Here is a 17,236-nt window from a genome sequence, read left to right on the forward strand (position 1 = left end):
ATGGATGCTGGCGTGTTTGCTCTCTCTACCAGCATGGGTGTCCCTTATGCTGGTGGAGGGGGCAAACATGCGGGCAGGGCCTTCCTCCGTTCCCAAACACCATCCCCCCCCCCCACCTAATCTGAATTGGACCAAATATAAAGTTGCTGGGAGAGGTCATCTGGAGATCTGGCCTGAGTTGCCATCAGTATGCAGATGACATTCAGCTCTAGATATGACAATCATTAAGTGCTGTACCTTATGATTCTTGACAAATGTATTTTCTTTTATGTACACTGAGAGCATATGCACCGGAGACAAATTCCTTGTGTGTCCAATCACACTTGGCCAATAAAGATTCTATTCTATTCTATTCTATTCTATTCTATTCTATTCTAGGTTGCACTACCAGCAGATCCCAGGGAAACTGTGGAAACTGAACAGATGCCTAGAGCAGTTTTGGAATAGATGAGGGCTAACAAGCTAAAACTTAATCCTGACAAAACAGAGTTGCTACCAGTGTGTGAGTGTGTATGGGAAAGGTCTGACCCCAAAATGGTTTATTTCAGCGGTTCTCAACCTGTGCGTTGTGACCCCTTTGGGCCAACGACCCTTTCACAGGGGTCGCCTAAGACTCTCTGCATCAGTGTTCTCCATCTGTAAAATGGATAAATTAGCATTGGAGGTCACCACAACATGAGGAACTGTATTAAAGGGTCGCAGCATTAGGAAGGTTGAGAACCACTGGTTTATTTGTTCTATGTTCTTTATGTGGTTGCACTCTTCCTAAAGGAGCAGGTTCATAGCTTGGGGGTGCTTCTGCCCTGGGCCTCCTATTGGATAAGCAGTGGTAGTAGTGTCTTTTATTAGCTTCAGCTGGTAAGCCAGCTATGGCACTTCCTGGGCAAAGAAGAGCTTGTTACTGCAATGCATGGCCAGGTTATCTCTACGTAAGATTACTGCATTATGCTATGTGTGGGCTGCCCTTGAAGACTGTCTAGAAGATGCCGTTGGTGCAGAATGTTGCAGCCCGAGTGTTGTCTGGAGTGGATCTTAAGAGCCACATCAATCCAGTTCTTTTTTCATCTACACTGGCTTCCGGTTTGCTTCTGGGCTCAGTTCAGGGTGCTGGTATTGACCTATAAAGCTTTGTATGGCCTGGGACCAACATATCTTAAGGCAGGGGTGTCCAACTCTGGCGCTTCAGATGTTAAGAATGTTCATGGACTGATGACCAATTGGCCATTCCAGCAGGGACTGATGGAGATTGTAGTCCGTGAACATCTGAAGCACCATAATTGGACAGCCCTGCCTTAAGGACTGCCTTCTTCCATATGAACCTACCCCTCACTCTGGTTGTTCTCGGTCATTCCTGCTTTAGTTGCTTTCTCCATCTGAGGCCCAGGTGGGTGGCAGCCCAAGAAAGGACTCTCTTGGTCATGATACCAAAACTTTGGAAATCCCCCCCTCCCCATGGAGGTTTGTCTGGCTCTCTCTGTTGGTGTCTTCTGCCAACAGCTGAAGGCTGTTTTGTTTGGCATTTCCCAAATAATGGTTTTTTGGCTCTTCTCCCTGGTTCTGGTATTGTTTGTTTATGTATTTTTATTACATTGTTGTATCATGTTAATGTTTGTTATTCAGATGCTTCCCTTGGGGACTCTGATTGAGTGGAAAGGCAGCATAAAACCCTTTTAGTAGTAGTGGTGGTGGTGGTAGAGGAGGAGGAGGAGGAGGAGTTTGGATTTATACCCCACTTTTCTCTCCTGTAAGGAGACTCAAGGTGGCTTACAAACTCCTTTCCCTTCCTATCCCCACAACAGACACCTTGTGAGGTAGGCGGGGCTGAGAGAGTTCCAAAGAACTGTGATTAGCCCAAGGTCACCCAGCAGGAATGTAGGAGTGCAGAAACACATCTGGTTCACCAGATAAGCCTCTGCCACTCAGGTGGAGGAGTGGGGAATCAAACCCGGTTCTCCAGATTAGATTTTAAATAAATTAATAAAATTTAAATAAACAAAGCTGGTGCAGGGAGGATGAGATTCAGGACAAAAGCAGTTGGAAAGAACGAGTTAAATATTCCTCCTTTGCTTTCGCTTCTTTGCTGCAAATCGTTTCCTTTCCTGACTGGATTGCAAAGGAGAAGCTATCATCAGCCTTACCTAAGGGATATTTTGTTCTGGCTGCTTTTCACTTGATCCTCTGTGCTCACTGATTTGATTAGCCTGTATTATTTGCAGTGCATTATGTCTTGATATACTGTCAGGTTTCATCTGTAGCCTATCACTCTTCAAACTCACACAAGGGTTGAGAGAACACTGTATTACGCAATACACACCCCTTTGCAGCCGCAGCCACCCCCGCCCTTATGTAGGGTTGGATCCTGTAGAACTGGAAATTGAGTGAGTTTGCAAAAGGAATTTTCCCCACCATTCCCTTTCCACTGCAATCCTCCTCCTTCAAAAAAAATTAAAAAACAAAAAAAACAGTGGAGCAGAGTGGAATGCTGCTCCAGGAGTTGTAGTCAGAAGGAGGAACAGGCTAAAAACTGCCCACTTCTCTTGTGAAGCTCCCAGCAACCTACCCCACCACTCCAGGCCTGGTCACATTGGTGATGGATGTCTGAAGCCACTCCAGGCTTGGGTGCAGTGGTGGATGTTGGGAGCTGCTCATTGCCTAAACTGTGGTAGCAGCAGACATTGGGAGCCACTCCAGGCTCACAGCGGCTCCCAGATACTGCTCCCTATGGAGTGCTGCCTCAGCAATGAGTGGGGGGAGATAGGAGTACTCTGTGGCCCCTTCCACACATGCAAAATAATGCGTTTTCAAACCCCCCACTTACTGTAGAAAACTGAAAAGGCTGGAGAACAGGCCTTCCTGTTCTGGTGGGAACTACATTTCCCAGGAGACCCTGGGAAATGTAGTTCCCACTAGTACAGGAAGGCCTGTTCTCCAACCTGTTTGGTTTTCTAAAGCAAGTGTGTGGGGGTGGGGGTGCTGCGTGGGGGGGCGCCATGGGGGGCGGGGGAAAGAGGGAGGGGCCGGGGGGATTTGTGCCCCCCACGTGACCCAAATTTGTGCGCCCGGTGCGTCACGCACCCCCTGTCCCCTGGGAGCTTCACCGCTGAGTTTGTCTGAGAAGCACAGAAGCAAGGCTGGCTCGGCATTGGTTACTGCTTTGTCCCTTGAAAGAACACATTATGGTAAGGTGATGGTCACCTTTGTGATCCGGGACGGGGAAGTGGCCGCCTGGGTGCGCGCACAACTGCAGAAGTGCACTGCCCCAGAAGGCCGGGCGCTCCTGCGGCCGGGCGCGTGGGAGGCTGCCGCACTGCCTTGCGTCCCAGAAGGCAGTGCGGCAGCCTCCCAAAAATCGGGACATTTTGCAGAACCCGCAGGACGTGGGACAAATTGTTTAAAGGCGTGACGGTCCCGCCAAAAGCGGGACGTCTGGTCAGCCTACATTATGGTCTTCAGAAATCAGCTATTTTATACCACCACATGCTTTCTACATACTCTATAACAGTGGTTTATTTATTATTTCAATTTGACCCTTTAATACAGTTCCTCATGTTGTGGTGACCCCCAACCCTAACATTTATCCATTTTACAGATGGAGAACACTGATGCAGAGAGGCAACCCCTGGGAAAGGGTCATTCGACCCCCAAAGGGGTCACGACCCACAGGTTGAGAACCACTGCTCTATAACAAGTGTAACTTCCCTTGTTGCTGCATAATTGTGACAGGAGAAATCAAACCTGACAAATGTTTCCCTGTTACGTAACTAACCGTTAGGACTACAAAAGTCTTCTCTGTGTGAAGCCTTAATACTGTTTAGATATTCCTACGATGGTGGCATTCAAAAAGCTGGTATTATTGTGCAAGTGGGAGATATAATTATCATAAAAGTAAAGAGAATAGGGAGTGTCTGTTAAGTACTGCAGGCCCTTCGGGGGTTGGGCGGTATATAAGTTTGAAAAATAAATAAATAAATAAAATTGATTTTGCACCATAATTCCTTTAATAACATTTATTTTAAAATATGTTCATATTTTATTTTAGAAAGGTGACACTGTAAGCACCAGGTCAGTATTGACCTTATACCATGACATTTAGTAAGCAGGGTGGTTCGCCATTGCCTTCCCCAATCATCTACACCAGTGGTGGCCAACCTATGGTGGTCCAGATGTTCATGGACTACAATTCCCATCAGCCTCTGCCAGCATGGCCAATTGAACATCTGAAGCACCATAGCTTGGCCACCCCTAATCTACACTTTAACGCCAGCAAGCTGGGTACTCATCTTATCAACCTCATCTTACCAGCCTTGGAAGAAAGGAAGACTGAGTCAACCTTTAGGCGTTTACCTGAAACTGACTTCTGTCAAGATCGAACTCAGGTCGTGAGCAGAGCTTTGACTGCAGTACTGCAGCTTACCTCTCTGCCCCATGTGGCTACTAGCTATTTCATTATTAGCATAATCAAGTATACCTGTTACTAATTTACAATTTTAACTATTTAAAATATGTTTTAAAATAACCATATATCTATATTTTAAAGTCTATATGGAGTGCCAGTGGGATCTAGAAGATAGGGGTTTAGATTTCTGTGGCTTTGAGCAAGCTACTAATCTGTTTCAATGACGGCCTAGTCACATACAAAACAGGCAAAGGCATAAAATCCCCCACATCAGTGGTGGGATCCAAAAATTTTAGTAACAGGTTCCCATAGTGGTGGTATTCAAACTGTGGCGTAGCGCCAATGGGACTGGGCGGGGCACGACGGGGGCGGGGGCGGGCATTCTGGGGGTGGGGCATTCCTGGGCAGGGCTATGGCAAGGACGCAGCCGCTGCGCTGGTCCTTGGGCGGGAAACGAATGCACGCAGGCGCAGGCTGCCATACACGCCGGTGCACCTCCTGCTAGACTGCTTCAAGTTCTGCACGCTACTGCTGAGAGGAGGGGCGTAACTAAGGCAAAAATTACGTGGCAAAATCACAAACGAGCAACCCCCTCTCAGCACACACAAATAATTAGTAACCTACTCTCGGGAACCTGTGAGAACCTGCTGGATCCCACCTCTGCCCCACATACTTCAATTCTATCTGGTTTCTATTTTTTCCCCCAGTGGAAGTATCAGTGCAGGGACTCATACGTACAATAGTAATAGCTGGTACTCTTTAAAATATTGTCAGATTTATTGTGGAACAAATCAATGTCATTTTTAAAAGCAAAATGTTTCTGTTTTTCTGATGATCTCATTTCCATTAAAACATATTTCCCCACCCTTCCTCTCTTCCATGATTTCTCTGGTTTATACAGTGATCCTGTTCATTCTCAAAAGCTAAGTTAGGACTAGATTAGGTCACTAATTAAATGGAAGCTCTGCAAAAGGACCCAAGGATATTACAGGAAGCTGTGCTGGTAATTCAATAACTGATCCTAATTTTCTAAGTCAGCAGGTGGACTGGTGCAGAGAAGGCCTCAGGATGAGATCTTGATTCAGAAGTCTTTAATCGTTTGTGACATGCTTATTCGAGAAGAAGAAGAAGAAGAAGAAGAAGAAGAAGAAGAAGAAGAAGAAGAAGAAGAAGAAGAGTTTGGATTTATATCCCCCCTTTCTCTCCTGTAGGAGACTCAAAGGGGCTTACAATCTCCTTACCCTTCCCCCCTCACAACAAACACCCTGTGAGGTAGGTGGGGCTGAGAGAGCTCCGAGAAGCTGTGACTAGCCCAAGGTCACGCAGCTGCCGTGTGTTGGAATGCACCGGCTAATCTGAATTCCCCAGATAAGCCTCCACAGCTCAGGCGGCAGAGCGGGGAATCAAACCCGGTTCCTCCAGATTAGATACATGAGCTCTTAACCTCCTACGCCACTGCTGCTAGTAGCCATATGGGGCAGAGAGGTAAGCACTTGAGTGTGTTTTTGTTTGGAGATGGAAAATGCCATCAAGATACAGTCAACTTATGGCAACCCTGTAGAGTTTTCAAGGCAAGAGACATTCAGAGGTGATTTGCCATTGCCTGGCTCTTCATAGCAACCCTGGACTTCCTTGGTAGTCACCCATCCAAATACTAACCAGGGCCAACCCGGCTTAGCTTTCTGGGATGTGTCAAGGTCAGACTAGCCTGGACCATCCAGGTCTGAGCTGTTTTGTAAACTTACTTGTTTGTTTTATTTAGTTATCCTTGTCGCTAGGTTGTTGTTAATAGTTTTTCTGGTGTCTGCAGTTTCTGGTGTCTGCAGTTTCACCTCTTCTACATGGTTTGGTTCTGCAACCCAACAAGATCGACACAGACTTCAGAGAATAATCAGAACTGCAGAAAAAACAATTGCTGCTAACCTGCCTTCCATTGAGGACCTGTATACTGAACGGGTCAAAAAAAGGGCTGTGAAAATATTTACTGACCCCTCGCATCCTGGACATAAACTGTTTCAACTCTTACCCTCTAAACGTCGCTACAGAGCACTGCACACCAAGACAACTAGACATAAGAACAGTTTTTTCCCGAATGCCATCACTCTGTTAAACAAATAATTCCCTCGATAATGTCAAACTATTTATTATATATTTATTATATAATTACTGCACTACTTTTTTCATCATTCCTATTACCCATCTCCTCCCAATTATGACTGTATGACTATAGCCTGTGCTGACATTTCATTTTATTTTATGATTTTACATTTTATGTTTTTATTACTATTGATTGTTTCCTGATTGCTTACTAGACCTATATGACAATCATTAAGTGTTGTACCTTATGATTCTTGACAAATGTATTTTCTTTTATGTACACTGAGAGCATATGCACCGGAGACAAATTCCTTGTGTGTCCAATCACACTTGGCCAATAAAGATTCTATTCTATTCTATTCTATTCTATTCTATTCTATTCTATTCTATTCTATTCTATTCTATTATGATAACTTTCTACGCTGAAGGTAATTGCATTTTAGTGCAATGATCCCGTGTACCCTTCACTTTCTTGACAGCTTAATATATTTTTAGAAAGGTGTATTTTAGAAAGTGCAGAGGATTTATGCAGAGCTTAATATGGTTACAGCTACAGTGTGTTGAATTTTTAAGAAAAGAACTAAGAAAGTAAACTAAAACTAAAGAAAGTAAGTTGGATACCTTTTGCTAGTGTATAACGCCTTACAGCACAGGTGTCAAACTCGCGGCCCTCCAGATGTTATGGACTACAGTTCCCATCATCCCCTGCCAGCATGATGCTGGCAAAGGATGATGGGAACTGTAGTCCATAACATCTGGAGGGCCGCGAGTTTGACACCTGTGCCTTACAGGGTTGGGAGGTTTCAGCCTTTGGCTCTTAGGTTTTGAGGTTCATTCTCAAGACAATATGTTAAAATCTAAGGCCAGCCATTCACTTGATGTCTTATTTTAAGAGTTTTGTGCTTGTCTGCTTATAATAATTGCTGCGCATGTCCATTGGAGATGGGATGCAATAATTTCACGTTAATGGCACAATTGCATTTTACATTTGTCACAGTTAATTTTCACTTTGTGTGTGGGGGGTTTGTAAATCTTCAAGGTGTTGGTGCTGACCTTTAAGGCCTTACGTGGCCGGGGACCCTTGTATCATCGAGATCACATCACCCCATATGTCTCTGCATGGAATCTCTGTTCGATTGAGGCCAATTTACTGGTGGTCCCTGGCCCCTCAATGATGCGGCTGGCCTCCACGCGGGCCAGGGCCTTTACGGCTCTGGCCCCGACCTGGTGGAACACTCTTCCTCCAGCTGTCCGGGCCCTGCGGGATCTTGGTGAGTTCTGCAGGGTCTGTAAGACGGAGTTGTTCCTCCGGGCCTTTGGAGGGACCAGCCGCTGAAGGTGCCCCCCCCCCTTTTGGCTCTTTACATCTGGGCCCCTCTTTATCTAATGGGACTCGCCGTCCCTCCCTCTTGGGGAGGATTTTAAATATGGGGTTTTGTTGGATGCCTCTTACTGTTTTTATCGCTGTTTTTTAAAGGTTTTAGCAATTATATTTAAAACTGTACTGAGATTTTATGTTGTACACCGCCCAGAGCCCCTTGGGGATGGGGCGGTATAAAAATCTAAACAATAAGTAAGTAAGTAAGTAAGTAAGTAAGTAAGTAAGTAAGTAAATAAATAAATAAATAAATAATAGTCCATCAAAACTGTATCATTGGGATAATGCACTTTCACAGATGGTGCAATTCTGGTTCTGTTCCATTAGTAATACTAAGTAATGTGACATCACTAGGCCCTACCCTTCCAGTTTCTGGAGTGCTGGAGACCTTTCACCTTGAACACTTAGACTGGATATGCTTACCAGTGATTGTTACTTATGCTGGAAAATACTGCACACATGTCTTTTTCCAAATGGTTCTTGTAAGATATGTATCTGAAAAAAACACGGCTACCTTGTGTTGTCTTAGCCAGCTTTTCACTTCACTGTCTTTCTTTAAATTGGTAGGGTGAACTCTTTTACACTCAGCTTGAGAAAATAGAAATCTAGACTGTCCTGCTGTAGACTGCAGGTAGGCACGTACGTTTCAATGCTTCCCAACATTAAAAAGAAAGAAAATGCCTTATTGGGTGGGGGGAGGGAATAGACTCCTGGAACTGGACTGAGGGCGCACTGATGTGGGTGCCCCATCTACTGGGGTAAGGGACAAATACACTGGCGGTGGGGGGACATGTGGCCTTATGGCGCAAGATCCTGGAAGCTGTGGCTGCACCGGTGCTCTTCTGGCACATGAACTAGCATGGGTGGGGGCGGTCCATGAGTGCAGCTGACTTTAGTCAGGCTCATGACAGTCAGCTTCCAAAGGGCTTTCTGTCCGGGTACAACCCCTCTGCCGGCCACTGACTTACACCACCAAAAAGTGTGGCATGGGCCCTTGGGCTCTATGAGGATTTTCAGGCGACTGGAGATTTCTCTGTAATTTCTGTTTCCCGCACCGCCTGAAACCCCTTCGGAGATGGCGCCGTCCCTGGCCACCACAAACCTGCCCCCACAGGGACTGTACTACCCACCTATGATGTATATCAAGGAGAAGATGCTATCAAACATTTTTCTCTTATGTCCAAGTTTACTACCAGCATGAGGGTTTTTTTGATGTGGGACATCATTAAAAAATATGAGCATCTCTATTAGCTACCAGAAATGGGAAAACAGAGTTTGTGTGGTATGTTGGCTAGAGTGCTGGTCTAAAACAGGGGTCTGCAACCTGCGGCTCTCCAGATGTTCATGGACTACAATTCCCATCAGCCTCTGCCATGCTGGGATTTGTAGTCCATGAACATCTGGAGAGCCGCAGGTTGCAGACCCCTGGTCTAGAACACAGGTGACAAACTCGAGGCCCATCATCCCTTGCCAGCATAACATCTGGAAGGTTGCGAGTTTGATACCTGTGGTCTAGAATCTGGGATACCTCTATGCAGACCCCCAGTCTGCCATGGAAACTCGCTGGATGATCTTGGTCCAGTTACATATTCTCAGTCCAATCTCTCTCATTGAGTTGTTGTGAGGATACAGCTGAAGGAAGGAGAATGATGCAAACCTCTTGTGCCACCAATGGGGAGAGAGATGAGGTATGAATAGGGTTGCCGACCTTTAGCTAGTGGCTGGAGATGTTGTAGGAATACAACTGATCTCCAGACTGCAGAAATCAGTTCACCAGGAGCAAGTAGCCACTGTGGAAGGTAGACTCTTTGGCACTGCACCCCCACTACAGTCCTTCCTCTCCCCAAATTCCACCCTTCTCAGGCTCTACCCCAAACTCTCCAGGTATTTTCCATCCCAAAGCTGGCAACCAGAGGTGGGATCCAGCAGGTTCTCACCAGTTCCCGAGAGTAGGTTAATAATTATTTGTGTGTGCCGAGAGTGGGTTACTAATTGGGTCTGCTTTTCCATTAGAAATTCCATTAGGTCCAAAAATCATAAAGTCCTGTTGTTTCCTATGTGGCTGGTTAGCGAAGGTAGAAAACGGGATAATTCTCCCTGTTGGGCTGTTTTAAAAACATGTTTTAGAAATATGGTAAAGTTCCTTGTTTAAGGAAAGTATCCTTCTTTTGATTTCTAGAAACAAAATTAAGTATTTGAAAGTATTAAGTATTTGACAGGCAGTCAATTAGAGGAGAAGTAGTTGTTGCTGTTGGCAGTAGACGATAGGACTTGCTATAATGAGTTTAAATTATGGACAGAAAGATACCAGCTGGAAATTAGGAACTTTTTTTTACAGTAAGAGTTTTTTACAGTAACAGAGAAATTATTAATGCCCTGCCCCTGGAATGCCTGGTCACGCCCCCGTCATGCCCCACCCAGCCCCATTGGCGCTACGCCACTGTTTGAATCCCACCACCATGGGAACCTGTTACTAAAATTTTTGGATCCCACCACTGCTGGCAACCCTAGGTATAAATGAAGGAAATCGGTAAAATCTGGAGTTCTCCTATCTAAAATTGTTTTATGTGTAGGATAAAATTGGAGGAAATTATGGAAATTGAATTTCCCTTTAATCTAGAACTGGTATTATTGAACTGTGTAGTCGTGATGTCAAAGAGCATGTCTGGTGTTTTATGTTCCCTTAAAAAAGCTTCTGTTCCCCAACTTGAAGAGTGAATAGAAACAGTTTGGGATTTGGTATGCACAATTAAGTTAGCACACTTTATTCCATCCAAAGGTTTACAGCTTCTGAACAAATGGGGAATGCTGTTTGAACGTACGGACAACTATGGAAATACAATGACAATTTTATCTTGAACTCCTTACTTATTGTTCTTCTTTTACTGTAGTTTTGCAAGCAGGTTTTTGGGCAGTAAAGGCAGCTGAATTTGAAATGGGGGTTGTGGTTATCTTGTATTTAGCAGTCTTAATTTAATTATTTTATTAATCAATGTATTGTCGAAGGCTACCAAGGCCAGAATCAACTGGAATCTACACTGTGCTACAGGGAGAAACACATCTCACTGTGACATGCCTCTGAAGATGCCAGCCACAGATGCAGGCTAACTATTAAGGGGGGAAAATGTCAGGCCACGCCTCACAGCCCAAAAAACCCACAACAGCCATATTATTGATTGCTTTGTAACTTTGCCTGAGATGGCTGGGAAGTGATTCTTTTATGAATTAGCTAAAAACAGCTAAACACCATCTTGCACACCTTTCAAACTGAATTCTCTTTGTATTGTCGAAGGCTTTCACGGCCGGAATCACTGGGCTGCTGTGTGGTTTCCGGGCTGTATGGCAGTGTTCTAGCAGCATTCTCTCCTGACATTTCACCTGCATCTGTGGCTGGCATCTTCAGCCACAGATGCAGGCGAAACGTCAGGAGAAAATGCTGCTAGAACACGGCCATACAGCCCGGAAACCACACAGCAGCCCAGTGAATTCTCTTTCCTCCATTTCTCATAGCTTTTCTACCTTCTTCAGTATCATCCTCTCCCCCTCCCCGCAACTCCTTAGGGCTTTATATTTTCTTCCACAAAGCCCTACTAACCCAGCAAAAAAAAGAAGAAAAAAGGAATTTACATTTGTCTCTGCCAACTCAATCCAGAGCTGGCAGGCAGGCGTGGATGGCACCGCTCCAGCGCCACCACACCCCCTCCAGAAGTTAAACAAGAAAAAAAGTGGAGAATTCCCCCATAGCAGGAAAGAGAGATACACCATGAAAATCGGGGCGTATTTCCACTGGCAACTCCACTGGCGTAGGGGGCCAAGCGGGCTCTGGAAACGAAGTTTGGCCCTACCCCCTGGAATGCCAGAGTAACCCCTATGCTAAGAATGGGATGACGCAGAAAGGGGTGGAGTCTGAAAAAGAAGCAGAAGGCTGCAGAACTCATGAGGCTGGAGGAAGCAAGGCTACCAGGCGGGGACCTTGATTGGTTTTTATAAGCCCTTAACACCTTGTTTAAGGGTTTTTGTGTATGTAAATGCTGAGAGTTTTTCTGGGGACCTTCAGCATCTTGAATCCAGTTCACCAAACCTCCATGAGCCAACCACCAGCAGGAAGAATAGACTTGGCATTATCAGACTGTAATTAGAAGGACATGGAATGAAACTTGAACAGGACCTTGGAGTGTTAAGTTAAATGTTAATGTTTGATAATTGTCATATGTTAAAGAAAGTAAACAATTTTGTTTAACATTTAGTTGTTGCAAACTCCTTCCAAGTTCTGCCCCACAGAACGCACAAGCTGAGGTTACACCAGCATATCTTGGGATGGCGTTAGAGAGCCGGTGTGAGGCCAGGTGTCGTGGCTAGATGTTGCAGGGCATCACAGTGGCTGAGCACTGGCGGATTTGCACCTCTGTTGACATAAGTGACCCAGAGAGGGCAAATCCACTGGCGTAAGCCCACACTGCCTCCAGAGGGGGATTCACATCCTCTGGATTGGACTGTGCATGTTTCTTTCTTTCTTTTTTAAATATACCTAATCAAAGAATAGCTCAAAACTGTGGATGAAAATGAATCTCACTTGGACTGAAAACTTATATGCAGCAGCTTAGGGACAGTCAGTGTAAAACAGGCAAGCACACAAAGTGCTGCAGCAAAGAATAATTGATACAGACTCACATAACTGGGCTTCTACTGATATCCATCCCTGATGCAAAGTGGGGACAGGCATTGAGATCTAGCTCCGCTTGCTCTGGGCCTTTGTGGCTTATCTCAACTCTGCCAGGGTCCCCTTCTCTCCATTGCCTTCTCATCCACTTCCTGCCATTCCTACCATTCTTAGAATATGATGTTGCGAGAACAATACCTGTGATTAAGACGTGACCCTGCAAAGCCTAGAATGTCTGGCCTAGAAGCAGGTGCAGAGATAGCAGGCAGGAGGGCCTCAGAGAAATTGCAGCCATGTCCTCAGTGACACAACGGCTGTCATGGCGCAAATGTCTCCTTGTTCTTTGGATAAAATGGCTTGAACAAAATGAACTCAAATCAACTCTGACATAGTAAAAGAAATGCACTCTGCTGCTGAAACTTTAATCAAAAACCAACCAGAACCCGCTGCAGTTCTTGTCTGGTAATTCAAGTAAGAGAATAATGCAGAGTCAGACTTTGGAGCATAACAATGTTGAAAGGTCGCACGGTTTAAGAACCAGAAAATCTGGTCAAACTCAAACACGCACTGGAATACAAAAGTCACTCAACCTTTCTGTCAGGTCATTCGTTGATGGAGAAACCTGATACATCCAAGGGTGTTTAAAGCTCTTTTTCACATGAACACACCGGCAGCCCAATCCAAAGCAGGTTATTAGAGCGGCAGCTAGGGACAGTGCCATGATGCTGCCTCCAAAGGGGGGATCAGCAGCACTGGTGCCAGAGGAGAGGGAGAAAACACTCACCTCTCCACAGGTACCCCATTCTTCTGAACGACTTATATCACCTTTTTTGGTGGCATAAGTCTGCACTGCTGGGAGAGGGCATTTCCGGGCTGAAAGTGCATTGGGAACCAGAGGCGGAGCAAGGGGAAACTGGGGCGCACACATGCCCTGCACTCCTGCTGCGGCACCACCAGCCCCTGCCACACCCTGGAACGCCCCTGCCACTGCCCGGCCATGCCTCCAACATGCCTCTGCCCAGGGCATTGCGCCCCCGTCCCGTGGGTGCTACACCACTGTTGGGAAAAATCCCAGAATGCCCACCTCCACACTGTCACAGGTATTTGCAGTGGTGGGCATCCACCACAAGGTCCAGCAGCTGCTGGGTTTGGGCACTGTGGCGGTTGGCTGCTGGGGTAAGTCCCTAAGTGCCAGCATCCATGCCAATTTGCATAATAGTGGTGATAAGGAGAATAAATAAATATATAAACTATTAAGGAAAAAATGTATCTCAAGCATATATTTCTTAATCCACAAAGATTTGAAGATTATATCTTCTTATGAAGAGCTCTAATAATTTGCTTTGGATCTTTTAGACTGACAAAGTGGGAATTTTAAAAGCTACACATGTGGATGTCAAACAGCTGTGACAATGGCCCTTCCCGCACGGGCCGTATACAGCGCCCTGGGGATGGCAAAAACGCCATCCCCAGGGAGCCGTTCGCACAGAGGGTGCAGCTGCTTCGCAGCCGCGCCGCCCAAGCAGCGCGAAGCCGCCGTTTTCCAACCTCACTTCCCAAGCGAGGTTTATGGAAAACGGCGGCTTGGAGCCGCTGCCGTGCGAACAGGAGCGGCTCAAAGGCGTCTTCCCTCCCCCCATGTCCGGTAGACCTACCTGCCCTGTGGCCCTCCGGCGTGTCGCCAAGGCCTGGGGACACGCCCCCTCTGCCCTGCGACTCCGGAGCGGTCGCGCAGGGCAGGGGGGCGTGTCTCCTGGCCTCTGCGACGTGCTGGAGGGCTGCAGGGCAGATAGGTTGACCTGACGATGGTGCAGCGCTGCGAACGGTCCCAGAGGGGTCGGGTCGGCGTCATGTACGCCGACCCGACCCCTACCGTAGCCGTGCGGAAACAGCCAATGAATAGCAAGGCAGTTACATTCTAATGTATTGATATGTAAAACTTTGATGGCAATCTGAACAGTAAAGGAAAACAATTCCTGGATTTCCCTCTGCAGGATATCAGACGTAACAATTGTTCAGTTCAAATCCACCAAACAATCATGTAAAAAACAGCTAATTAAACTGACCCTCTTAACCAGCTTAAAAGCTCCAAGAATACCAGTTTACCTAAGAGAAAGTTTTAAAATAAACATGGTTACCTGGCAGGTAATATACACAACGGGTGGCTCTTGAGAAGATGGGTAGGCTGGAGATAGTCTCTTCCCATTTTTAGCGAAGTCTATTAGTTCAAGAAGTCGTAGCTGTAAGTCACTGAAGCTGCCACATAATCTTTCCAGATTCCTGGATATGTGACTCGTTCCTTTTTCACAGGACAAAATGTTATTTTTAGGAGAATTTAAAGTCTCGTGCAACCCTTTAGCAGACATTGACCTGTTTGAAAACCTGGTAGGTGTTCCGAGACCAAGCAAGGCCACTGATCGGTTAATTGGTTCAGCATCCAAAGTTTCTAGCGCAACGGAGGGGTCACCCACAAGTCTTTTATCATCCAAATCACTCACGCTGGATGATGAGCTTTGCTCATAACTGGGACTCTTTGCTTCTTCCAGTATTTGTCTTCTTTGGCCAGGAGACTGCATAAGAGTGCTACGAGGTATTAACAGCGCGCGTCCTCCAACGTGATCTTCTGACGCAAGATTCTCAAAATATTTTCTTTTCCCAGGAATATTCACAGGTGGCTCACAACTGAAGGGTAGGCTTCGAATGGCATCCGGTTTCGCCGATGATTCTTCTTCAAATATTAACTCTTTGACCATCAGCCGGATAATATATCTTTCTGAAGTAGATGACGGAATAAGTGTGGGATCAGTGAATTTCTGCTTGCCAATCAAAATTAGCAAGAGTTTGTCTGTCAAAAAGCATAGGCCCTTGGGTCGTTCATTTTTGTCAAGCTGGATTTGTTGAATGTTGGGCATACACGATGATGTCACTGAATAGACCAAAGCAATATTACATGTATTGGAGGCTATTGCCACAATCTGAGCTCGAAAGTCAAAAGCAATTATATCGGGGACCAAGATGCCTGGAATGCTTACTTTTCTGGTGGTAGTCACCTTTCCTTCAAAAGTCACTAGGATCAAGTACGATGAATCTTGGCCAGATCCTGAAGGGTAATCCTTTCTTCTCAAAGGAATGAGGGGACTGGGATCAGATCTTCGGTGGTTTGCGAGGAGATGGGTTAAATCCACAGGGCCTGAGGAAGATGAAGCTACTGAATCGACTGTTGCTTTGTCTGAATCTACAGACTTCCTTCTGTGGTCCATAGAATATTCCTCATCCCCCAGCACTTGTGTCGACTGTGAAGTTAAGGAGCTGGTTTCAACACCTACTGGCATTTCAAACGTGATACCTGCATTTAAGCCACAGATCTTGTCAATAGGAAGTTCAGTAGCTACTGCAATTTGGAAATCCAGAGTAGCTTCAATAGCACAGATGTACCCCCCAACGTCAAATATTGGGCAAAAGGAACAAGCAGTCAGTGTTTTCTGAGTGTCGTCCCAGATATAGGAATGGAGAGCACTGCCTATAGCAACAACTAAGCGATTGCCATCCTTCGTCCAACAGGCACAGTGGATGAGACCGCTGCTTTTTATATCTGCTTTAACTCTAGAATTATCCGAACGAACCGCATATAAAACAGAAGCATCCCGTTTGGTAAGTACGGACAAGATGTCCCTCTTTGGGTGCCACACGCAGCCCTGGGGGAGCAGTTGGAACGGTTCTCCGGTTTCACAGGTCTGCGAAATCAAGAGCTTATTCTTCTCTGAGCCATTGTGGCTCAGCTGCCAAACACTGATGTGCTTTTTATGCTGAACAGCAAGCAAAGCAGGCGCGTTGGCCGAATAACACGGCCCCCAGTAAAGCCCGTGAACGTGTTCAAACTGGCCAATTACACTCGAGTCACCAAACCTCAGTTCTTTGTTGTGAAAACGCAGCGCCGTCAGCGCCACTTGCTTCCCATCTGTCCAGGCGATCCCGTGCTCAGGGTGTATGGCTTGGTACAAGGCATTAAGGCCGGTTCGCAGAAGTTTAGCCTTCCCCAGCTCCATCGTTCAACAGCGGTGTGGCTTCCTCCAAAGTAGAAATTCCACAGGATTCATTAGAGCAGCTTGACGAAGGAAACCCTCTTTGGCTGAAGAACGCTTTCCAAGATGGAGAGTTGCGGTTCTTTCTTTGAAGCAGACGGTGTCCTCTACTGCGTGACTCTGCTGCTCTAAGTATAGAACTACATCCAGGCTGTTCTTACGTTAACCCTTTTCTGGGCGGAGCTAGCTCTCTCATGGGATGTCTAATGAGGTTTACCTAACTACTGTTCTCTTTGATGTCATTTGCCTGGGAGCCTATTTTGAACTCTGCAGCCAGGACTGTACTTAAAAATAGTAGCCTAATACCCTCCGTGAATGAAGGTCTTTCCTTCTGTTGAACAGAAGGCTCCTACATACTGGAGGGTAATCCAACTGCAGCATGAAATAATGACCTGACACGTCTGCTCTGACAGCTTCCAAAGCGAAGACTAAGAAGATTTAAACAAATCCTCGAAGAATAAAGGGAAGAGTTCTGTCAACGTTATATGAATGGAAATGACAGGGAAACAAACAGAAGAGAAACATAAACTGGGGGTGTCTTCTCTGCATGACGTCCAACCCATTACAAGCTTTCCTTCTTTTGTCTTTATTTCTCTTCTCGTGGTATCCCTTTGGTTCAAATT

At 45.9% G+C, this 17,236-nt stretch overlaps 1 protein-coding gene across 1 annotated transcript in view; it reads right to left on the bottom strand.

The window, feature by feature from the left end:
• LOC125434228 (WD repeat and coiled coil containing) overlaps nt 1-16,685 on the bottom strand; it is a 37,354-nt gene extending 20,669 nt beyond the window's left edge. The window contains exon 1 of the mRNA XM_048499313.1: nt 14,670-16,685. Coding sequence (XP_048355270.1) covers nt 14,670-16,577 — 1,908 coding nt within the window. The 5' untranslated portion in view covers nt 16,578-16,685. The remainder of the gene's footprint in view (nt 1-14,669) is intronic.
• Between the last annotated feature and the right edge of the window lie 551 nt (nt 16,686-17,236).

Source organism: Sphaerodactylus townsendi, linkage group LG01 (assembly GCF_021028975.2).
Source record: "Sphaerodactylus townsendi isolate TG3544 linkage group LG01, MPM_Stown_v2.3, whole genome shotgun sequence".
NCBI classification, from domain to species: Eukaryota; Metazoa; Chordata; class Lepidosauria; order Squamata; family Sphaerodactylidae; genus Sphaerodactylus; species Sphaerodactylus townsendi.